The sequence below is a fragment of the Macaca nemestrina genome, chromosome 4, assembly GCF_043159975.1.
Source record: "Macaca nemestrina isolate mMacNem1 chromosome 4, mMacNem.hap1, whole genome shotgun sequence".
NCBI classification, from domain to species: Eukaryota; Metazoa; Chordata; class Mammalia; order Primates; family Cercopithecidae; genus Macaca; species Macaca nemestrina.
This window is the reverse complement of record NC_092128.1, coordinates 105,225,203-105,249,618: the sequence shown is the minus strand read 5'-3', so window position 1 is coordinate 105,249,618 and position 24,416 is coordinate 105,225,203. Positions and strand designations below refer to the sequence as shown.

Genomic DNA, 24,416 nt, shown 5'->3' with positions numbered 1-24,416 from the left:
CAGGGTTCTTTACAGAATGCATGGCCCAGGCTTTGGTGCTGGATTTCTTCCTCCTGGCCCCATATCCTTACCTTTGGAAGCTCTGCTCTTAAGAAAACAATGACAAAATGGTCTTCATTTACACCAGCTGCAGAGTAGATTAATACACCTTTTAAAAATCTTTTGGAAATATATGTCAAGAGACAAAAAGTTTATACTCTTTGGTCAAGTAATTGTAACACTATGTGAAAAGTAGGTCAAGATGTGAAAAAGAACACCACTGTCACAAAGATGTCCATATTTATTGTAAAAAGAAATTAGAAATTGTTTAAAGATAATAGGGTAGCTAAGTAAATAAAGCACTTCAATTCAGTGAACTATTACAGCATAGCTATTAACAATGACAACCACAAAGACCATGTAGCAATATTAAAAATACCTATAATATAATGGTAAGTGGGAAAACATGATAAAATCATGTACTGGGTATGATTACAACTCTGTAAAATTATATACATAGCAAAAAGGCTGAAGTACAGTAAAATGTTAAAAGCAGTCATATTAGGATGGTATAATTATGGGTTATCTTTTGTTCATTTGACAGAATTTTATAAGACAGTAATATTAAAGTTCTACTGAAGAATATTTCTGTGGTTTGAATGTGTCCTCCAAGGTTCATATGTTGAAATTTAATCCCCAAAGCAGTGGAGTTAAGGTAGAACCTTTAAGAAGTGACTAGATCTTGAAGGCTTTGCCCTCATGAATGGATTAATGTCGTTATTGTGGGAGTGGGTTAGTTATTGCAGGAGTGGGTTACTGATAAAGGAATGAACTCAGTTCTCTTCCCTTGTCCCTCTCTCACCCTCTTGCTTTCTGCCATGGAATGATGCAGCAAGAAAGCCCTCACCAGATACCAGCACCTTCCCAGACCCTCACACTGTAGAAATAAATTACTTTTCTTTATAAATTACTCAGTCTTTGATACTCTGTTATAGCAGCATAAAACAGATTAAGATAAATGATTAATTAGTAAAAAGAAAAAAAGCAGGAATGCTATTAATCTAACGGTCCTTCTAAGAAATTTGTTTTGTTTTGTTTTGTTTCATTTTTTTGAGACAGGGTCTTGCTCTGCCACCCAGGCTGGAGTGCAGTGGAATGATCTCAGCTCACTGCAAGCTCTGCCTCCCAGGTTCATGCCATTCTCCTGCCTCAGCCTCCCAAGTAACTGGGACTACAGGCACCCACCACCATGCCCGGCTAATACTTTTTGATTTTTTAGTAGAGACGGAGTTTCACCCTGTTAGCCAGGATGGTCTCCACCTCCTGACCTAGTGATTTGCCCACCTCAGCCTCCCAAAAAGTTCTGGGATTATAGGCATGAGCCACCATGCCTGGCCTTCTAAGAAATTTTTTATGAACATTTTCATGAGTCCTATATTTTATCAATCTGATATTTAGGCTCTCCATCCTGGATTTACAGATCAGTTTCTAAGATCCTAGGTGGAGGTCAGGGCCTTGGAACTGCAGAACTGTGGAAATGAGGATAGGCATTGTGGTGATGTGGGGGGAGGATGAGGGCTGCACAACTAGAGTGGGAGGATGACAGGGTTGGAGAGCTCTGCAGATAAATCATGTCCAGCATACATACGTCACATCCCACTTGGAGGGCACCATCTTTGCTCAGCTTCAAGCCACACACTTTTTCTCTGGTTCTTTGACGACTAGAGGGGTCATATCCTGGATAACTCATTTCTCTAGCAGTCTTTAAATGGGTGATAAAGCATCAGGAATGAAAACTAATTATTATGCAAAGTACTGTACTGAGTGGAGGGAGTGAATTTTTGTAAGAGAATTCTCCCCATTGAGGTAGATGGACAACAGTGCTATCAGTAGCAGATACAACAGGAGAGGCCTTTTTGATGTCGTAGACTGACACTTCCCATTCAGGTGATGTGTCAGCAGTGGGACATAAAAAAGTGATTTGAATTTGGAGGACCTCTCTTTTAAAAAACAATGGAACAACTTGCAGACTAACATAAGCAGCCAGGTGGCTTGGAAGTCTCCATCATAAGGTCTCACTGACACCATGGTGCTGACAGATGAAACAGCTGAGGGACGGGGTTGGGGATAATGTGTCTATGTTCCTCAAATTGTTCTAATATAATATTCTATCAGGGAGGATGATGGTGCCCTGGGGGTGTCTAGGTTCAGGAAACAGCCCATCAAGCAGGTGGCCTGGCAGGTAAAGTATGACAGAAGGCCATCAAATACTTTTTGTCTCTAGAATGAGCTTTGGTGTGAATGCCCAGGGCAGCGCTGTGACACAGGTTTTGGTCCAGCCCTCCTGTGCCAAGCTCTTAGTTCTCTTTCTTCCCTATTCCTTGTTAACATTCTGAGTCTTCTAGGGAAGCGCCCCAGTTTTCCAGAAGCTTTTCCACCTGTTAGCATGAGCTTGGCTATGAGCAGCTGCATGTGGCGGAGGCCTTTGGAAAGTGCTTCTCAAAGTGTGGTCCATGGCTAGGGTAATTATGAAACCTGGTTTGCCTAGGACAGTCCTAGTTGTCAACTGCTGTCCCAAGATAATTATTTAAATTTCCCTTTCTCTCTCAAAAAGTGTCTTTGGTTGGATAGTCAATTATATAATCATCCTATCCATGGTTCCCAGTGGGTGGGCTCCAAATATCATAGCCTAGTCTATATCAATCCCTAAAGATGAATTACTCTCTCTCTCTCAGCTTTGAAAGATTTAGGGGATTTAGAGGTTTGGGTTAGTTCAAGATATGATATGGGTTCCCTGGAGACCTTTCAAGAACTGTGCTCATTGAATATGGCACTTCAGCCCTAGAGTTGAAGGAGTTCACAGCTCTAGTGGGTCACCTATGTCTACTTTCACAGCCCCATGCTGGAGGCTGGGATGGCCTCCTCTTTCTGGCTAAGGCCGCCGTACATGTCTTTGGCACTGCCAGGAGGCCGAGGAAGTGTTACAGCACACTGGCTGGCTGGAAAAGAGGTGGTATCTCTTCCGCTGCTGCTGTTCTCCATGTGGGAGAAGAAACTGAATCCACAAGGCACTGCATACCTCTACTTAGTTTGTAGTTGCTTGATTTTTACTGTATGAGACTTCCCTGCATTTCTCTTCTCTCTCTCTCTCTTCCCCATCATATTCTGCTTTCCATTGTTTACAGTGAAGTTTATAAGAATTTCTTTTCTGTTGTTTTTTAGAGACGAAGCCTAGTTCTGTCCCCCAGGCTGGAGTACAGTGGTGCCATCTTGGCTCACTGCAAGCTCCGCCTCCTGGGTTCACGCCATTCTCCTACCGCAGCCTCCCGAGTAACTGGGATTACAGGCGCCCACCACCACGCCCAGCTAATTTTTTGTATTTTTAGTAGAGACAGGGTTTCACTGTGTTAGCCAGGATGGTCTTCATCTCCTGACCTCATGATCCACCCGCCTCGGCCTCCCAAAGTGCTGGGATTACAGGTGTGAGCCACCTCGCCCAGCCACTGTGTCCCTTTTCTTAATGCAATGTCCTTTCAAGCTCTGCTGAGAATACAAATAAGAGATTTTCCAAGATTTACTCCCGTTTCTTGTAGGGAATCCGTTTCATAAAGAGAAGCATGTTGATGCCTTAAAGCAATTTCTTCTTTAAAAATTGCAATTAGCTGGTCGTGGTGGCACGTGCCTGTAGTCCTAGCTACTCGGGAGGCTGAGGCAGCAGAATCACTTGAACCTAGGAGGCGGAGGTTGCAGTGAGCTGAGATGGCGCCACTGCACTCCAGTCTGGAGACAGAGTGAGACTCTGTCAAAAAAAAAAAAAAAAAAAAAAAAAAAAAAAGAATTGAAAAGAATTGAAAAGAAAAGCCTAGACGGTGCAAGGGGATGGTTTATTTCTGCACTTGTCCAGTACTGTATTGGTCTCTGTTGAACTCTTTCATTCTTGAATGGAGAAAGAAGAAGGAAGAGAAAAGCTAAAGCACTTAGGATGTTTCTTTGCCAGATCAGAAAGCCAGGTCTCCATGGTGGGAGAGGTGAGAACAATGTCTGGAAGCAGCCAAAGAAGGAGGCAAGGGTGGGATGTGAGGAAGATAGTAGATACAGGAATGTTTTCCTTACTGAGGCTCTGTCTTCACTGGCACCATCCATAGCCTCGCCCAAGTTTTACTTAGCCAGCCGTCCACACTCCTTTAGCTGGGAGAAGGCACTGACCACAATCCTCTTCTGTGAGGTCTGCAGCATTCAGTGAACCTCCCACAGAAATTTGCTCACTGGAGGTGGCCCCAGCCTCAGTGGATGGCCTCTGAGTAGTGGAATGCCCTGGGGCTGATCTCTTCTCTGCTGACCCCCCAGGAAGGCCTTTACTTCCTGTCAGAGAGCAGAGGAGTCTGTCGACCCCTCCCTCAGAACGTCTTACCTACTCTACACGTTGTGGACATTCCTCCAGTTTTCCAGCAGGTGGAAGGGAATAGGGACCTTCCCTCTTTTCTACTTCTGATATGGAAGCCTTTTCAACTGAAATTACTTTCTGATAGCCTATTGGATGAGAATTGGAAAGAGGAAGAGAATAAGTGAATTCAGGGGAGTTTTGCATTGGAAGTCAACATTACATTTTCAGACTATATCTCTCTTTCATGTTTTCCTTTCCTCATGTAAGTACAGGCAGGCCTTACTTACATGAGTTTCCAGAAAAATAAATGCTGAAGTGAGTAAATGGTCTGCTTTTCACATACAGAGTTGGCATTTATGACCCTGGCAGCAAAGTTCACATTTCCAGAAATGAAGTTTCTGTCTAATGAAAGAAACTTCTGGTCCCCAGTGGGCAGTAAATGACTGCTTTCTTCATCTTTGTAGAGTGCAATCCAAGCCAAGGGATCCAGTCTTTTCAAAGTAGTCCCGGGGCTCAGATCTGCATTGTTGAAAGTTCAGAGTGACAAGCACTACATATCAAATCACCCTGGTTTGATGTATCAGTGAATTGGAAATCATTCCCTGGGACTGGTGAGTCAGTGATTGCTTGGACTGGGTTTTTGTTCTTGGGCTGTGCTTTGGGACGGTAAGTCCAAGGAGCTCTGTAAACAGGTTGGGGTCTATTTTCCTTTGATTGGCTGATGTCTCTAGGGCAGGCTGAGCAAATCCTATAAGTGAAACCCTCCCCACCTCCACATCTTTTGGAATTTTCTATTGGCAGATAATCTCCCCTTACTTCATAGGCTTCAGGACACTTCTAGATGTAGGAAGCCTCCCTGGCCAAATGCTTCTGGGGTCTTCCTAAGAGCCATGTTGATTTATCTGTTTATTAATTCATCTAACATCTATTAATTGCCTACTCTATGCCAGACATAGTATAAGGTGTTGGTGCTACAAGACAATAAAATAGGTTGAGTGTATAAGTTATACTCAGTCAAGTTTAAATCCTGTTTCACTGACTAGTACAAGGGTCATTAAGTATGAAAATACTCAACTGCTTGCTCCTTTATTCACAGCCATATTACGTGTGCATGTCCCCCTCCCCACCCACAGGCACACAGAGACACACACAAATCCCAGGATAATCTGGAGAGTCACGGTAATGGGGATTGAGGAAACAATTTCAGAGGAGTGAGAATATCACAACCAGGTGAGTCTCGTGGAAGAAAAGTTGATAGGCTTTGAAACCAACCTGACCTGGACTTGGTCTCTGCTACTTGTTGGATGTGTGATAGGTTGTATGTGATAACCTCTCTGACCTTCTTATTTGTAAAATGAGGATGAAGACGAAACCTATCTCAGAATAGTTGTGATGGGTGGATAAGATGATGAAGATGGAGGTTTTTAGCTCAGTGCCTGCTACATAGTAGATATGCAATAAAAATTGGTTTATCTCCTCCCTGAGGTTTGTGGACTACATACGTACATTTGAGGGGTGATAACTCACTACCTTTTCAGAGTGATGCTTGAATTCACCGTGTTCATCCTCTTTTTGGTACTAGTCTATTGGAATTTCACTAAGCCTAAGAAGCATTCTCCCTACCCACCCCCCACCACAGTGTACTGATGGTGTCCCAACACCATCCCCAAACTATTGCAGAATATAGTTGGGCATAAAATGCCCCCTAGTGGTGATGTGAGGCAAAATTCCAGCCAGATGGTCAAATACTGAGTGGAAATAAGAAATGTATTTAAAATGTTTCAGTAACTGAAGATTGGCCTGTTCTCAGCTCAGTTACGTGGTTGCTGGTATATGACTGATTGGCTTTTAACCTCAAGTTAATCAGGCTACCCAGTGACATCAGTTCTCTGCAGACCTGGATAATTGCAAATTGGGATTTAGAAAGATGAATTGCAGGGTTCCTTTGATGATGGTGATGCTTCCACAGGGCTGATAGCTGGGATGTGGCTCCATGAGCCATGCTTCCAGAGCCAAAAGGATGTCCATGCTGGCAGGCACTAAGCCTGGTTCACAACTCCACCCCTGGCATCTGTCTGGCCCATAGAAGGTGCTTAATAAATATCTGTTGGATGGAAACATGGTTGATGACAAGTGCAAGGCTACTTACAAGAATCACAGAAAAGGTCATTTGAAATGGGAATTATCTCAGGAAATATAGGACATTAGTTACTCTAGTCGATTCTGGATCTGTCAGGCTAGTCTGGATTTATCCAGATCCAAGGAATAATGATCTCCTTTTTCAGTTAGGTGCTGAAAACTGGAAGACAAAAAGCCTAAGTATCTTTAACAATAGTAGGGTGAAAGGGAATGAAATAATTTGAGTGAATCACATTAATCCAGTACATGGCTTACTGAGTTTGTAATGTATGTAGTAGGTGCATAGTACATGTTTTTGATTGATTGTCATGTGCCAAGGATCATTTGATAAGCCTTACATATTGCTCACTTAACCATCACAACTTGACCAACGAGTTATCACTGTCCTCAATCTTTTGGTAAGGGAATGAGGTTCAGAGAAGTTACTTACCTGGGTTACTGGCTCATTGGGTGATGCAGCTGGGATTTGAATGTAGCTTTGCTTAATTGGAAAGACCATGCCCTGCTTACTCTAGTAGTTTTCTGCCCCGATTTTGGCTCGAGGATAGTGAAGTTGCCTCATTTACTTTCAATTTTCAAGGGAGAGACAATTCTTCATTTTCTTTCTGAGCCAAAACTTGCCTGAAGCTGAGTTTCCGGGGCTGGGTTGGATTCATGACTGTCTCCCCCAGGACTGAGCGTAAGGTCCATTCCTTGGAGGAATGGAGGGACTCTATGGCAACATGTGGCGCCCACACAACAGTAGTGATAAATGTCACAGAAGATGTAGCTACATCAGCTGTCCTGGTAGTCACAAAGCTTTCCGTGCCCCTCGTGTTTTCAGGGTTTGTTTTAGGAAGGTTGTTATGTACGTGATGTTGAAGATGAATATCTCCAACACAGGAAGGAGCAAATATTTGCTATTTTCCAAGATAGGAAAGAAAGTATCAGAAAAAAGGTTTCAATGATTTGGTGTCACTTCTCAGTGAGAAGACAATGAAATTCTACTTCTCTGTCACTGAGACTTGTGTGGCAGCAGCAGGATCTGAGGCCTACTCAAAGCCTCATTAATTTGCTTAGGTGAGTTGGCAATATCAAGTGCAAAGATAGAAAATCTCTAATTTTATTAGGGATCAGTCACAGTGTAACCCAGAGACATACATGGGCACCTGATTTTAAGTGAAACAGGCAGGAGCAGATAGCAAAGTTCTGTGTTCCTGAAGCTGCTTAATTAGACTTGGAGAATAAGACACAATGTGAGGATGTGGTGACCCCGGGCAGTAACTGGACAGTTGGTAATCTGTCATTTGGGAGGTCATCCCAACTTCTTCCCACATCTCACCCCACCTACTGCTACAGAAGCAATGACAGGTGGTCAATAACCAGTCAAGGCCAACAAGGAGGCCTGAAGGTAGGACTGGGCTAGTTCAGGAGGGCCTGCCATTTTTCTCCCTGACAGTCATCTCCTTCTGATGATGCCTCTTTTCAAAATCTGTCTCTCCTCCCCTCCCCTGCCACCAACCCCTGAGCAACCCAGCTGGGAGGCAGCTTGCAAATACAGTTGAATTATGGTCATCACGACCTCCTGTTGGCATTCACATTTTCTAACTGTTTTACCATGAACTATGGGGATTCTGTCCCGGATTACCCAGGATTATCATCAGTTATAACACTCAATTATGAAAATATGTATGACAAGATTTTTTAAACATTCATAAAAAAGTAAGAAACCTGTAAAAAGCTACATATAAATTTGGTTGTTAGCTCAAGTTTTAATACTTTTGTAAGACTTTTCATATCACTTTAACAAGGGTCTAGAACAGGGAGAGATGGCACCCTCTGCAATGCCTCTAGACCTGTCTGGAGACTGGTAAGACAAGCTGACAGAGACCTTCTTCATGAAGAACAGAGAAAGTGGATGGGATGGGAGGTGCAGTTGAAGCCTAGGCCTGTTGAATTGGAGAGTGAGACTGTAGACCACGATTATTCCAAGTAGTTGTGAACTGAGAGTCATTCTGTGAACTCCCATGTAGTATAGAAGAGGGAAAGGCATTTACCCCAAGGAGAGAGCCTTGCTTACATGTTGGTGTAGAAATGACACTCAGGCCAGAAGTGGGAATCTCTCCTGAAAATCATGGAGCTGGAGACGTGATTATACTGGTTTGTAAACTGTACAGTCAAATTCCATAAACATTTCTGAGAATCTAATACCAAAGTTCAATATACTTTGGGGATATAAGGGAGGCTAAGACAAGGAGCTTCTAGTCTGATGGTGGAGGCAGGTATGTCAACCAGAATTTTCAGTGTGAACTTCTATGATAAAGATGTTGTAGAAACCCAAATAAGGAGCATTTAATAGAACCTGGGGAGGGGCTGGTCATGGCTGGTCAACAGGTATAGCCTACAGAGATTGTTATGCGAGCTGAGTCTGAAACAATGAGTAGAAGTAGCCAAGCTAAGAAGTAGAGTGCCTGGCAACAGCGTAAGTGAAGGCAGAGAGTGAGAACTTCAGGTTAGTGAGGACAGACAGTGGCCATTCAGGCACTTTTGAGGTAGTAACAGCAGAGAAAGGTTTACGATGAGAAGCTGGAGCTCTGTCCGAAAGCCAATTATTTTAATAATGGGACAAGGTCCAGGGCCTGTATCATTGTCCTGAGTTAGAAGAATGTGCCCTCAAGAGGAGAGATTCTTGTCCATCTGCAATCTTCCTCAGTTGTCTTCGTCTGAATTGCCTTTGCCTTACCTCTCAACACCATCATTACAAGTGATGGAATGTAATACTAGCATCTTCAGACTGGGACTGTACCGGAAAGCGATTCAGCAGACTCTGGATTACTGCCTGGCATTGATTTCTTAGTTTAGTCTTCAGGACATGTTGAATAACTGCATTAGTCATTTCTCCTCTGACTGGAAAGACATAGTCATTGGTTTGGAGTTTTTATCATCAGTACTGTGGATCGTAGATCATGTTTTATTAACAATGTTAATCTCCCACATCCTAAACGTTCTCATTTCGATCAGGGCTTGGCATGTGGGACTGCATTTGCGTTACTTTTGAATTCAGTTTTCTGGTTACTGGTGAATTCTTGAATTTCACCAGAAACAGAAATGCCAATGTTCTGCAATCATTTTAATGTGAATCTCTTCTTGCAATTTGTTCTTGGATCACAAGAGGACTTGCAAATTAACCACTAATAGCATGTATTGAAAGCTTTGAAACAATTAAATTCTGGGATTCCATTTGAATTCCCATAATGTAGCAAACCACAAATGTTAGAAATCATTCGGAAACCCACTGGGCTTCAAGTCTATGTAGTAATTAATATTTGCTGAATAAACGAATGAAATGTCGGCTATATAACAAGAACTGAGATTAACATTTAAATTGCTATTTAAGCTCTAGACTCTTGAAATATGGAAAACTAACATTTAAGTAAATTAGGTCCAAATCTCTACAATGTGGTAGAAACCAAAGTAATTACTATATAATAAAAATGCCCAGAATGTATTATTCCTGATGATCCGCATAATTAAAATAATAAACCTTCAGGAATTTGTTTTCTGTTCTGGAGGTGCTAATAAAAAGGGAAAGTGTCTTAGAAACTTTCCCCTGGGAGCGCACCTTGGCTTGGACCTGATATTTAAAATCCATCTGGGAGGCTCAAAATCAAGTAGCTAAAAGAAACCAGGAGGAGCGAACACATGGATGGGCAGAAGCAGATGTAAGGACCAGGGAATGGAGTTGAACATCCTGGGAGATGAGAACAGTAGGAGAGCGGGCATGAGAGAGGCTCAGCAGGAGGATTCCTGCTACAGAGTCTGGAATTGCTACTCTTGCAAGCTTTGTTTTCTGTGCAGCTAAGTTGGGTGTTTGGGTAGCAAAATGTAAAAGGCTAATGAGTTGGTGTGCACTCAATTCATACAGCCAGTCATCTGCCTTGGTTTTCATTTGCTGTCTTCTTCCCTTGCCTGCATTTCTGGATCCCTTAATGTGCTCTCTGGGTCATGCAAGCCTCGCTTGCTTGGGTTCATTTCTGGGCTTCTGCAGAATAAATAGATTCTTCCCATTTACCTCATGGAAATACAATGCACAAAATTTATTTGAGAGGTTGCATGGTGTATCTTACGTGGTTATTTGTTGTTTAGAATAATAAATGTAATATGTGCTCACTCTAGAAAATACAGTAAGGTTTTACACAAAGATAAAATAAAAATCATCTGCAAAGTGATTTTCAGAGAGAATTTCTTACTTTTCCATCTTGGTATTTGTTTCTTCTATATTTTATGAGTATATATAAAACTTGAAATGTATTATATGTATTGTGCTTTTAAAAACCTTTGACATTGCACAAACAGAAATGGTTATTATAGGTGCATAATATTCCTTACTATTCCATTCTATGGTTATATCACAATTTTATTGTTCCATTGTTAGAAACTTGCTTTTTAATAAAAGCAATGCAGTCTTTGTTTCTGTCTTCGAATGTTTCTTTAGTATACTTATGGTATAATCCTACAAATAGAATTACTAGGCAAAGTCTGAATACATCGTGTAAGTTTGCTGTATATTACCAAATTGCTTTCCAGAAAAATTGGGTTAAGTTGTTCTGATTTACTCTCTCACAAACAGTTTTACAGAACTGTTCTGGCTTTATATATTATTTTCCTTTCATCTTTATTTGATTTGTCTCATATTATGATGAATTATTGAGTCTGTATTGTTCAAACCACTATAAACAATATTTTTCACATATTCTTTTAACTCTGTATTTAATCTAAAATTGTTCTTATTTCCCATGCCCTTTTTCCATTAGAAATATTATTTATTTTCCCTATAGGGTTCTTTATATATTAAGGACTTTAACCATGTTTTTTTAAATATAATTAATGTATATACTATTAGCTATAATATTATATGTTTATTTTTATTGTAAATAAATTTCTTAATTTGTTGTTTCCCTATAAATTTTTATTTTTAGGCTTGAATAGTGCTTGCTAATCCTAAAATTAGTGTCATCATTATATAATTTTTCTAGCTATTTTGTAAAAATTTAGTTCCACAATCCAGCTGAGATTTACCTTATAACTTTATATAAGAGCTATTACTCACCCACTACTTTTGTTGCCAAAATATTAGTTCCTTTTTTACTAATTTTGGTTGTTTCTTTGTAACATTAAGTTCATATATGTACTAGGACTTTATTTTCAGGGCAAACTATTTGTTATTATTGATCCATCTGTCAATTATTTTGCTAGTTCTGTAATGTTTTGCTTACTGTGGATACACATTTATTAATAACTAATAGGGAAACATATTTCTTCCCCATAGTTGTGTTCAAATTTCTGAACTTTTCTCACCTATTTTTTAAATAAAACTTTCAATTATCTAATCAATTTAAAACAATCACATTGAGGTTTTGATTAAAATTATTTCAAACATTATATGCTAATTTGGGGAGAATTGACATCTTCACGAAATTTAATCTTCCTATCTTGAAGCACCGCATGTCTTTCCATGTATTCTATATATTTCAGTAATGCTTCGCCTAGAGAATTAATGCTATCTTAAATTCGAATAGTGTTTTCCAGTTTATAAAACATTCTCATTTTTTCACAATCCTCTCAGCAGCTGAGCAGAAGCTCCAACTTGGATATTTAGAGACTGCAGTTCTTGTCCTGACTCTAATGTCTACCAGCTATGTAACCTTGGAAAGGTCACTTTACCTCTCTGGGCCTCATTTGCTCAGAGCTAATTCTGTTCTGTTATCTGGTAAGTTCTTTCGGGAAAGCACATAATGTAACAGAGTGTTTTCTGAAGTGTGTGCCAGTGGTCATTATTAGAGGTAATATCGTAATGCTCTGTGGTCAAATAGATTTGGGAAATGCATGTTAAAGAATTAAACAAGTTTCTTTTCTTTCTTTCTTTTTCTTTTTATCTTTTTGAAACGGAGTCTTGCTCTGTCGCCCAGGCTGGAGTGCAGTGGTGCAATCTTGGCTCACTGCAACCTCCGCCTCCAGGGTTCAAGCAATTCTCCTGCTTCAGCCTCTGAGTAGCTGGGATTACAGGCACCCGCCACCATGCCCAGCTAATTTTTGTATTTTTAGTAGAGATGGGGGTTTCACCATGTTGGCCAGACTGGTCTCGAACTCCTGACCTCAAATGATCCACCTACCTCGACCTCCCAAAGTGCTGGGATTACAGGCATGAGCCACCGTAAACAAGTTTCTTTACCGTAAGACTTCTCAGAGAGTTAAATAGGTGAATGCATCCTCTAAGTATATAATGGTGTATACTATGTGGTGCTTCCCAAGTTCTTTATTCCACATTCCCCTGACAACTGCTTAAGAACTCTCATCATAAGAATTCTGTGGAACAACCTTTGGGAATTCCTGATATGGTGGAAAGAGCATGTACCTTATCTGGGTCATAATTTTAACCCATATCTGGGTTAAAATTTTTGGATTATTAACTACTGTGTGAACTTATCTTCTCTGAGCCTCACTTTTATTTTCTCTAAATCAAAGAGGACAATGCCTGTCTCAGAGCTTTAGGAGTTGCCTTACACATTACTGAGCACCAAGATTTCCTGCCTTTCCCAGTGGGAGGATTATGTTTCTCTGCTCCACTGATATCAGATGTGACTGTGAACTTACGTTGGCCAATGAATAGTGAGTGGAAGTCATATGTGTTATTTCTGGGCAGCAGCTTATGAGAGCCAGGGCAAGGATCATTACTCTGTATCTCTCTAGCTCTTGCTCTCCTGACTTCAGTATTATGGAAGTCTGTGTTGACATGGGGCTTCCATCAGCTGGTTCCCTGAGAGATTACAATACACGGAGCCCCTTGTTAACCTGTGATGGACATGGGACATGAGTAGGAAACAAATATTAATATATTATGGTTTTAACCCACTGAGAATATCCAGTTATTTGTTTCCTCAGCATAAGCTAGCTTAACCTGATTAATGAATGAAATAATCGATAGAAAAGACTGAATACCTGATAGAGTTGCATTCATTACATTATTCTAAGTTTTATTTTAGGGTGATAGTTTCTGTGTTCTTGAATACTCTGCATTTTTATCTTAACCTAGACCAAAAATCCTGAAAAGGGAATAAATACATTGGAAAGGGAATAAATTTATTCTTAGCCAAAAGAATATCTTCAGTCTTCATGGATTTTTCTGGGTTGCCAAGGGTTAGAGTCTACAATAATAGGTGAAAGAAGAGAAACCTGCATTTGAGCACTCGCAATATTCCCTTTCATTTTTTATTAAATTATGACTTGTGAATAATGCTCCTTGTGCGAACACTTGGGTTCAATATCTCTATGTGAATGGAATTCTGAGTGCTGTGGGGATACCTTGGGTCTGATTCAGAGGCCTGGGTGAGTCATGGCTGTAGCCCAGCAGAGGAGTTTTGGCTTCTGTAAGGAACTCCAAGAATCCTTTAGACTCTGTCCAGAGGGGATGGGGAGTAGGAGTTTATTTTACATTAAGCAAAGGCTTCTCTAAAATGCAAACAGCCATGGCAGGTTAGGGGGGTTATGAGAAGATACATTTGAGGGATGGAACTCAGCACTCTTTTACTCAGAATGGTTTTTCTGCTAATACTTGGAGTCAGTTTATTGAAGAAAGAAGTTTTGATGAGATAAAAGAGGGATGGTGGAAAAGGGGAAGAAATAAATGCTTTTTAAAAACTGAGCATGCAAAGTCCAAGCTGAATGCCCTGGTAAGGATGAGGGCAGACAGATAAGGCTGGGAAAAGAGAGGCTTTTCAGAGGGCAGGGAATCTTCATGAGGGTTCTTGTGAGTCTTGTCAAAGTTATGATTGCATCTGATTCCTTTTCAACCACCTACTCCTGTCTTTAGAAGGAGGAAAGAGTCCCAGGAAGTTTCTTTTTTATTTATCTTTAGCAATGCATGACTAGGCTGGGTGGGTGGAGAGTCTTTGAGGGTGGAGTGTCTGGAAAGGTGGAGAACCTGAGAAAATGGAGAGGCAGGGAATGTGGAGAGGCCAGGAGGGTGAAGAAGCTGGATGAATGGAGGGTCCAGGAGGCTGGTCTTTGAGGGGGAAAAGCATCAGTCCTCCCCCACTTCCCACCTTCTCTGGGCTTGGAGAGGATTGTCACAGGTTAGTAAGCAGAAGTCCTCCACGACTACCTCCCTTCTCCTGTCTCTCAAAACTGTTCCTCCCACATGAGAACTAGCTCCATTCCTACTTCACCATCCAGGCAGGGATGGAGGTTATTGTTCCGCACCCAGGGCAGAGATACCTGGGGCTAGAGTAGCCCTGTGATGTGTGCAGGATCCCACAACATAAAACTGGCTGCCAGGTGCAGAGCCCGTGGCTCCAGCTTACATTTTGCTTGGATGTTTTAAGCTGTCAGGAAAGGATGTCATTCCTTATGCTTTTTGGAGGAGAATAAAAAAATCTTCTTATTGAGCCATCATGAAAAAATGAGCAGATGTCTTGGGTAGTTTTTTGAGCTGATGTTTTTAGAATGGTTTTAGTATTTTTTCATAAAATTGCACAAGTGAATGGCATTGTTATTATCTGGAATGTAGAGAATCATTTGAAAAATGTAAGACCCTTTCCTATGAGGAGGGGTAGAAACTTTTACTTTCTTGGTTACTCAAAACTGTACAATCTAATCTGAATCAGTTTTTATAAGAATCTATTCAACCTCTTTGTAATCTAGATAATAACAGGACAAAATCCATGGGCAGAGCCAGCCTCTGTACCCTCCAAATGTGTAATAATGCAATGTCTGCTTGACTCTCTGTGGACCACGTTTTGAGACCTTGGCTTCAAGACTGTCAATGTCATATTATACTTAGTATTTATATCTATTAGGAAAGTATTCAGCTTAGCAGTGGCTTAAACAAAGATTTAATTTTTTTTCATATAATAAGAAATCTGAAGATATGTTACTGCTGAACTCAATTCACTAAGATTCCCTTGGCTTCTTTTTCCTGTGGTCACAAAATGGCTGCTGCGGCTCTATGCCCTGGGTCTGAATTCAAGTCGGGGGGACGTCAGAATGCCAGCCATATCTTTCTACTTTCATCAGAAAAGGAAAAACCTTTATTAGAAATCTCAGAGACTTCCAATTAAGCTTCCCAAACTGTGCTACCTTTAACTGCAAGGGAGACTAGGAGAGTGAGTACTTAGCTGGGATGGTGAGAAGGAGGTTGAAACTAAGTATTGTTTCAACCAAATGGCATCCTGGGTTACAGAAACCTGTTCTCTTTCCCTGTCCCTCCTCCAGGCTTGTGTAGTGCCTCTACTCACCAATCCTATTGATGTTTCCCAAAATCCGATAGTATCATCATTATTCCTCGTCACTACTAAATAATACATAACATGGCTTACTATGATGTCACGAATCCCTCCCAAATTATGACGCCTATAAATTCAACCCAAATGGTTGGTGAAAAAGGATTAAGACTGTATCTACTCAAATTCATTCACATGAACTTACTGAGATATTAGCAGTAAACTTGTGTTACGGATTATTTCTTGATATACTCTTTCATTCAACAAAATATTTATTGACCTTGTATCTGCTATGTGTCAGTCACAGTACTAGGGATAGTAGGATCTAAAGGTGTCCCTAAATAACTGACATCTCGTCTGCGTGTGTGTGGGCATGTGTGTCTGTCGTTGTGTATTTGTATGTGTCCATGTGTATGTGCTCATGGCTGTGTGTGTATGCGTGCGTGCATGTGTGTGTATGTAGGTGAACATATATGTCAAGAGAGGAACCGTGTTGCACAGAGATTCTAAGTGCTTTGGGAGCACAAGGGTAGTGATGTGATGATGCTGGTCTACTGAATGATTCTGAAGCCTTCCCAGAAGAGGAGGCAACTGAGCTTAGAGTGATATCAGAAGAAAAAGATATGAGAAAGGCATTTCCAGAAAAGGGAAACAGGACCTTGGATCCTCAGACTATGGTAAGGCATTCAATACAACACGGTGCAGGATGTGAAGAAAGGAGTAGAGAAGGTGATTGGGTCAGTGAAAGGCCAGTAGGCCAGGCCCAAGGATTTGGGTTTTATCTACCAGAGGTAAGGATCAAATCTTTAAAGCCATGCATTATACCCCCGACCCTGGGGGCATTTCTCTTGCCCATCAAGGTAACTAATTCTTGCCAATGGAACTCAGTCAAAGTCATGTGTCATTTCAGACCAAAGCCAACAAGACAAAGTTTGCCATCTCCCCTGGAAGCCACTTGTTCTAGAAGGTGTAGCTACAAGTTGACCTGTTTGCTACTGTGATGTGAGGGAACAATAAACCTCTGGTGTGTTAAACCACAGAGATTCAGGGTTCGGTTTCTACTATTTCAGAGCTTAACCTATCCAGACCAAAATCAGCTCAGAATCCTCTTTCTTTTCTTTCTTGTTTTATTTTTACCTTATCTTAACTTTTAGGAAGTTTACACCTTTAACTTCTCTCAGACTTTAGTTTCATATCTGCTCAAATAAAAATAATGCTATTTTAAATCCCCCTAGAACTGATGGGTGGTTCAAAGGTGATACTGTGAAATCATATTGCAAACTGTAAAGTGCTGACATTAGCAATAGATCTATCATTTTTAGGCAGCCATCAATATTGCCTAAGTGAGAAAACAAGAACCTTGATTATTCCTTACAACTTCCTCATGACCTTGGGTGATTTTGCCATCTGTGGCCTGGAAAATCTTTATACCAGAGAAGAAGCCATTTCTTTCTTTCTCCAGATAGGGCATAATTTGCTGTTTCTGCAAATAGCCTTTAATGTAGTGGGCCATTAAGTTTGCTTAGATAATAGCTAGACATAATATCAGGATGACAAAGTAAGAAATAGAATTTTTCCCTCTGTATCTTATTCTACATTTTCATGGTCTCTCTTTTCTTTTCTTTTCTTTCTTTCTTTTTTTTTTTTTTAAAGAAAAGAAACAGCTTAATTCACCACCATTGTTTGAGGACCACCTGCATATCAAAACTGTCCTGAAGTGCTTCCACCTGCAGTGGTCTCTCTCAGTTAAAACTTCTTCCTTACAGATAATGCTGCCTCCTCACCTCTCAGTAGTTGTCTTGAGAAAAGAGTGGAATGACGAACTCCTGGAACTCTAATTATGAATAATGAACACTACTGGGGGCCACTTGCTGTTCTTTAAGGCTATACAAGCATTCTCTCCCATTCACAACAACTCTCTACAGGACATGCAATTATTAGCTTTATTTGTTGGATGAGGAAACTGAGACACCGGTGGAAGTAAAGTGTCCAAAGTCACTCCGCTAGATGGTGTGGCACTGGGATTTGACCCCAGAAGTCTGGCTCTAAAGCCTGCTCTCTGAACCACACTGCCTCACTGAAATGCTGGAGAAAGCTCAAAAGCCTGAGTTTACTTGGGAGGTTTAGAGGTCCAGAGAGAAGCTCAGTTTACTTAAGAAAAATAGGGTTAGATTTCTTATCTACCTGAGTGCATGGCTTGAAACATTCTTACTTCATCAACAGGAAATTATTTCAAGGATGGCAGAATGGCATTGTGAAGCATGAATGGATGTGCTTCTTTCCACTTCTTTGATACACTGTCCACCAGCTCAGGCAGCCCCACTGCCCTCAGAGTGCACTCTTGACTCCATCAGTGCAGACAGAGAGAAACAAGTCAGCACTGGGCTTTCAAAATACCTCATCAAGGATATCTTAAACAGCTGGAAGAGAAAGGGGTTTTTCTGTTGCAAGAGGGTGTGACTTTTGAGCATTCAGAACAGAGAGCCTGGAATAATAATTTTGGAGGAACACTGTGTCGTCAATTTCCCCATGACAGGGGGGTCGCTCAGGGCGATGGAAGGATTTGATGGCGCAGTAGTGGTGTCAGATGCCAGGGGAGATGTGAGACAACTGAGACAATGACAAAAGGGTATTGGATTGTCCCCCTCCAAGGGTTAGCAGGAAAAAGGGGAGGAAGAGAGAACATTTGCTACATTTGGGGAGCACAGGATTGGAAGGGTGCTGAGGTCCACTTACTGTGTAGGGACCAGGGAAGGACAGTCTCCCAGACCTTCCTATCTATCAAGAGGTGGAAGTTGTACAGTGTAGGTGGCTATGTGGGATGAGAGAGGGCCAGAGACACTCCATTGTGTTTTCTGCAGCCCAAAGTTGGGAGCAGTCAAACTTTCTATTTCTAGGAAGGAGGCAGAAATTATAGCCGAGCTTGAGAGACAGGGATTCAAGCACCCTGTACCAGGAGATAATGTGGCCAAGGGACATTACCCCAGAAAGCAGTGTGGGCCTGACACAGGTCGGATGGGAACCCAGATGAAAGTCCAGAATGAGGATGACCACATCTGAGGGACAGACAGGTCTTGCTTCAACTGATGCCAACTTGCTCAGATCCCTCGCTAGATCAGACTCTCTTCACCTTCCATCCCTTACCACCCCCCACCCCCCTGCCCCCCCCGACACATACAGAGAGAGAGAGAGAGAGAGAGAGAGAGAGAGAGAGAGAGAGAGAGAGAGAGAGAGAAATGCACTAGAGAAGCACTGCCCCTGGAGTTAGATGCCTTCCCGAAGCCAGAAAATGTGAAAACACTTCCTGGGCTGAAAAGCTCTGCAATGACTGGGTTTATTCTGAATTAGCTAAGATTATGCTTCCTGCCATCAGATGTATTAGTAACACAAAGAGAAATTTAGCCGAGGAAGATTTCCTTTTCAAATACTAGCCTCTATAGTTTGGAAATTGCGTGCCATCCTTAGCCTTTCTCATTTGCGTGAAGTGAAATTGGACACACTGCATGGTAGAGTTTACCCCGGGTCAGGGATTAGAAAGCAGAGCGCTAGATCTGGGTAGCAGAACTGGCTGGAAGGAATAATGTATTTAATAATGATTTAACTGAGCAAAACTAGTAGTAGTTCCCTTAGGAGCAGCCACAGTATTCAACTGTAGAAACTCAAATTGAACATACTGAGCGAGACTAATTAGAAAATAATAAAAAATGCATGATGTAAATGCAAGACCCCTGGTTACAAATTGCAGGAGATACATTTGGGGGTTGGAACATGAGGAATTCTGGATTCCAGGAAGGACATCACTGACACTGTCCTGGGACCAGGGCAGGAAGGGAGAACAGCAAGCCCTGGAAAGTTGTGAGCCGTTGAGGTGACAATCACAGATGAAAATGCCAGTACTTGATAGGTAGAAGAAGGTCTTAGAAATGAGTTATGAACCGAAATGTAGTGAAAACAAGCGTGGTCTACTTAAGCTTCTTAATTTGAGCTCCCTTGCAAAAGCATAGTGTGAGATAATGCGTTGAGGTGAAATTTGCTTTTGTTATATTAATGGAGGAAGAGTGTGTTAAGAAAATTAACAGTAAGGCAGTGTGGCAGGGAGGGTGTACAAACAAAGGGAATAAACTGTGTCCAATCACCCTCAAGCACTTAGAAGCAACCATTTACATATAAACGATAGTTAGACTAATCGCGTATCACTTGTAACTATCCACTGAAGGAGGCGCAATAAAAGATTGTTGTTAGGTGATATTTAGCAGTCTTAGTTCATGTTTTGCCACTCACCTATGAGTAATAAAACTAAGTTTCATTTACATTATTTTATAATTTAGGTAATTCATTAATTGAGACAGGTCTCCCTCCCAGTTACTTCTAATTAGGTTTCTCATTAAGTATCAAGAGATGCAGGAAACATTGCTGGTGAATTCACCAGCAAAATTAAGGGCTTTCTGTGTGAAGAGTTTTGTATTTGTTTTGCATTTGGACAGCCTTATATGCATATACCTCATTTATTTTCTGATGAGCTAGTTCCCATTTCCCCTTGAAAACTTCTGGTAGATTCTTGAAGCGCATATAATTCCTTAATGCCAAGAACTAGGTCTTGAAGAGGTGAGCTGGATGTGATCTTAAAAGTACACAAAACTGGAAACTGTGAAGGGACCCAGCATCTGAGCTGAGAATCCTGAACCCAAGACCATGTAGGGTTAGTTACACAAGGCCCATGGTAGAAGATGGGATGGGTGAACCCACCCCAGACCTCCCTGCTCATTTCCAAGAGCCTCACATGCTTAGGAAGGTGGAGCAGGTTAGAGTGGTGGGAGCAGAAGCTAGAATTCAAGGGTGGAGGTTGGGGGAAGGAACAGACTCTAAGCCTGTGAAGGAAGTGCCAGTAAGATCTAGACGGGGTGTTTTGTCTCCTCCCGAAAGAGCTTTGGGGTTCAGAGGATAAGAACTAGAATGTTCTTAGTTTCCCAGAAACTAAGTCAGAAGCCCAGGTAAGTGGACTGAGCAAGACAGCTGAGACTAGGTAAGGCTGCCATGCGGTAGAGATGGATTCCCCAGGGCTGGACCAGATACTTGGTACCAGCTTATGGTGCCTCAGCTAATTCTGTACCCCACCCACTGGAATCTAGAACTGATCTTGGTCTCATTGGCTTAGAAATGGATTAGAGACAAGCTGAACATGCTTGCAGAAAGGGACCTGGGTGAGTATAGAGACCAGGCAGGGTAGGGGCTGATGGGTGGAAACTTGGTTAATGAGAGCCCCCACCCACCTCTGTCATAGGGAATACATGCTTTCTGTTGCTTATTTGACAAAATGTTGATAATTGGAAGAAAAAAACATATCACAATTTGTTTATACAGTCAATGTTTATTGAGTATGACCAGCATAATGGTAGGTCCTGGGAGAAAATATGAAACAAATATAAGGCATTCCTTTTACTCAAGGAGCTTGAGGACTGTAACACATTCACCCAACACATATGGAAACAGCAGTTTAAGACAGAGCTGCATTAAGTGGCAAGAAGAGAGGTACAGTCCGTGACACTAATGAAGCTCGGGGAGGGATGAGTCACGGAGGGCTTCATGGAGGAAGCAACCCAAGCTGAGCTTTATAAAGTGGGTAAAATTGTGATAAACAGATGAAGATGGAAGGCAGATCTGGATGGAAAGATACACCATGGATTGTGAGAATTAAATGAGATACTTCACAGAGGTCACTTGCTAAGTGAGTCTTGCTATGACTCTTGGCACCAAGAATATCCAAAGTAAATGAGATGTATGGTTGTTGCTGTTATTTCTGTGACATTTACTGCTGTTGCTGTTTTTATTTTTATGCTATTTTTTACTGCTTTTGATAAAGGCAATGGGGATTAAAGGGATACATTTGGGAGACAGTAAAGGGGGCACGGTTTTGAATTTCTTCTCTAGTATGTCAGATAAAATGAATCGCAGTGAACAAAGGCTTGCATCAGAACTATTTCTGTGTCAACAATGCATTAAAATTGCTTGTGGTCAAAGGGGATCATAGAAAAAAAGTTACACTAAGAAATGTAAGCTAAGTTCTCACAAATAACACCACTGATCACTGTGTAACTAAAAATCACAGGGTTTTAGTCAATACACGTATCTCTGTAATAATGAATCTGAGCACTCTAAGCTCCTGGCCAGACATAATTCCTCTCTTTCTGCTTTTCTCCTTGTCCAGTGGTCCAGCCGTTTTGCTGCAAACATATCAATAGGAATCAACTAGAGATGCTGTGATTCTCTTTAGCGTCTGGCGATGATGTTGCTAGGATAGAGAGGACAAACACTCAGAGAGAGCAGGGTGGGATTTGTTTCTTCGCATATTCCAAATATCCCTGTAGGTGCTGTATTCAAAAAATGGCAAATGAGATTTCAGCTGAGATTGATTCTTGCCTGAGTCTCAGAATAACCACCTTATTGCTGATTATTATTCCCTTTGCCATGGAGGACCTCTCTTCATTCTGCTTGCTGTCATATTCTGAGAATATCAAAGAGGCTGCACAGGCAGCAATACTAAGTGGAGTCCTGTGCTTCCTGGGTGCACAAAGCCTGCCAAGATAGACTCTCTGGGTCTGCAGGCTGATTTCATAAAGGGGATTATTCAGTCAACATTAAGTAGCAACAAACTCTAATTTTACTTTCCCTGCTACATCGTGGAGCTGTGCAGCTGAGCTGTGTATGTGCTTGCATTAGGAGGTGATTTGGAGACCAGGGTTTCGCTGAAGCCAGTGGAGGAGTGGTTTGATCAGGCTCTGCTTTGCTGCATAGTCATTAGGGCCCTGGAAGTTTAAGTCTGACTCCTGGGACAGCACCCTGCTGAAAGTTTTATTCTGAATACTTGCAAAAGAAATGAACTTCCAGTAGGGAGGTGGATATTACAGTAATGTTACCTCATTGTGTAAAAACCAAATCATTTCAAGAACATACAGAGGAGTAACAACAATAGCAAAACCCAACAAAGCAACAACTAGAATCTTTTTGAAGTATTTTTTCCTTTGGTGGAAAGGACCAGTTTGAGACCTGTGAATGATTGCAATGACTAAACATATTGTTAGGCAGGGTGTGAAATAACCTGACAAGCCAGCATTCTGAGGCAAGAAACAGGAAACTGTTGTTTTCCCAAACGTGTGGCTCATTTCTGTCCACAAGATCTTGTTGCGGAATAAGAAACAATACAGGATTAGCTTAATGAAGATCCTTCCTCAGTGTGGCCCTTGGATACTTTGAAGGTGAAACTCACCAAACTCTCTGTCTTTCATTTGTTCTAGGAGGGAATTTGTTGCAAATGGTGGCATCATCAACTACCCTCAAAGAAATCTATTTCTCAGTATGTTTAATGAAAAGGATCATCAAAGAAAGTGTCGTCCTTCCTGCCTTATTCAATGCTGTTTCTCATCACATCAGTCACTGTCCTGGGGATTGTGAGCTTTCCACACCTCTGGTGTTGCTAGCAAAAAACTCATAGCTGTAACCCCTACTAGAAACAGACATTTCAAGTACTGCTATAGGATTAATTAAAAGTGCTTTCACCTTAGGAAAAGGGGAAAGTAAAAATCATCCACTCATAAATGTTACTCATGATTCACTCATTTCCAGCAGCATCAGAAAGAAAAATGCCACCTGTATTCCTAAGAAACTACAGTCTAGGTCTCTGCACACTAAAGCTTGTTGCTTTAGCACTTCAGACTTTTAAAAATCCTTTTTAGTAAAGAAAATAAACAACATTCATTCACAATACTGGCTATGATCCTTTAATTGACACTCTTAAGTTCCACCAGTCTCATTATTATGTCAGTGTGCAGAGTCGCAGGCAGGAAACTTACCTTAAAGGAGTAGTAGAAGGAGCCCCATTCCTTTCCTTCCACCACTTCAGTAAAAGTCACTGTTTCAGTGCAAGCCACTGGGGAAGAATCCAGCATCTGCCCGGTCCCATTGGAATCGAAGCTGCCCTCTGTGAAGTTGGCTGGCATGGCTCAGGCGGGGTTGAGCCTCGCGGTCCCTGCTCCTGCAGCTGAGTGAGGGAGTCCAGCTCGCCTCCTGAGAGCTGGGCAGCAGCTGCAGCTCTGCTGAACAGAGGCACAGAGCCCTCCCTGAGCCCACCTCACTGAAGAGCTCTGCCTGATGACAGGGAGGATCTACGTGCTGCTCTCTCCTTGGCAATTACCACCAGCACAGCACAACCCTCATCACCCCACAGTCCCACCCGGGGCCAGGGCCCCACCCCAAGAGGAAGGGGGAGCTCCCCATAGCCATCAACATGGCTCCCTGGATGGGACCCCTGTTCTGTTGTGCTTTTTGTTACTTCCACAGTGGACCCCCACTTCTGCTCCAGCTTCAACAATACAGGAATTTGGACTAAATCAGTAGGTACATGGATTCAGGTCATGTTTCCACTTCTGAAATCAAATTATAATTATAATTTGTTTCAGCTGAGGTTGCTTTCTGACTTAAAACTTCACCTTGCCATCTACTTTGTCGTGTGCTCTTATTTCCGTAAGCGTAGGCAAATAGTAAGTACATTTGTGTTTCACACCCGTAGTTCTATCTAGGTGTTCGCAAGGCAGTTCTCTGAAAAACACGAGGTCTGTGTTTGTCAATAAGCCACAACACCTTGTGATATGACTGGGAGCGGC

The 24,416-nt window shown here is 41.7% G+C and overlaps 1 protein-coding gene across 3 annotated transcripts in view; it reads right to left on the bottom strand.

The window, feature by feature from the left end:
• Positions 1–24,074, bottom strand: part of LOC105475841 (neuropeptide S receptor 1) — a 232,641-nt gene extending 208,567 nt beyond the window's left edge. For 2 of the 3 annotated variants that reach the window (XM_071095023.1, XM_011731389.2), the window contains exon 1: positions 23,607–24,074. In XM_071095023.1, coding sequence (XP_070951124.1) covers positions 23,607–23,753 — 147 coding nt within the window. In that variant the 5' untranslated portion in view covers positions 23,754–24,074. The remainder of the gene's footprint in view (positions 1–23,606) is intronic. The other variant, XM_071095024.1, reaches the window with a different exon arrangement.
• Between the last annotated feature and the right edge of the window lie 342 nt (positions 24,075–24,416).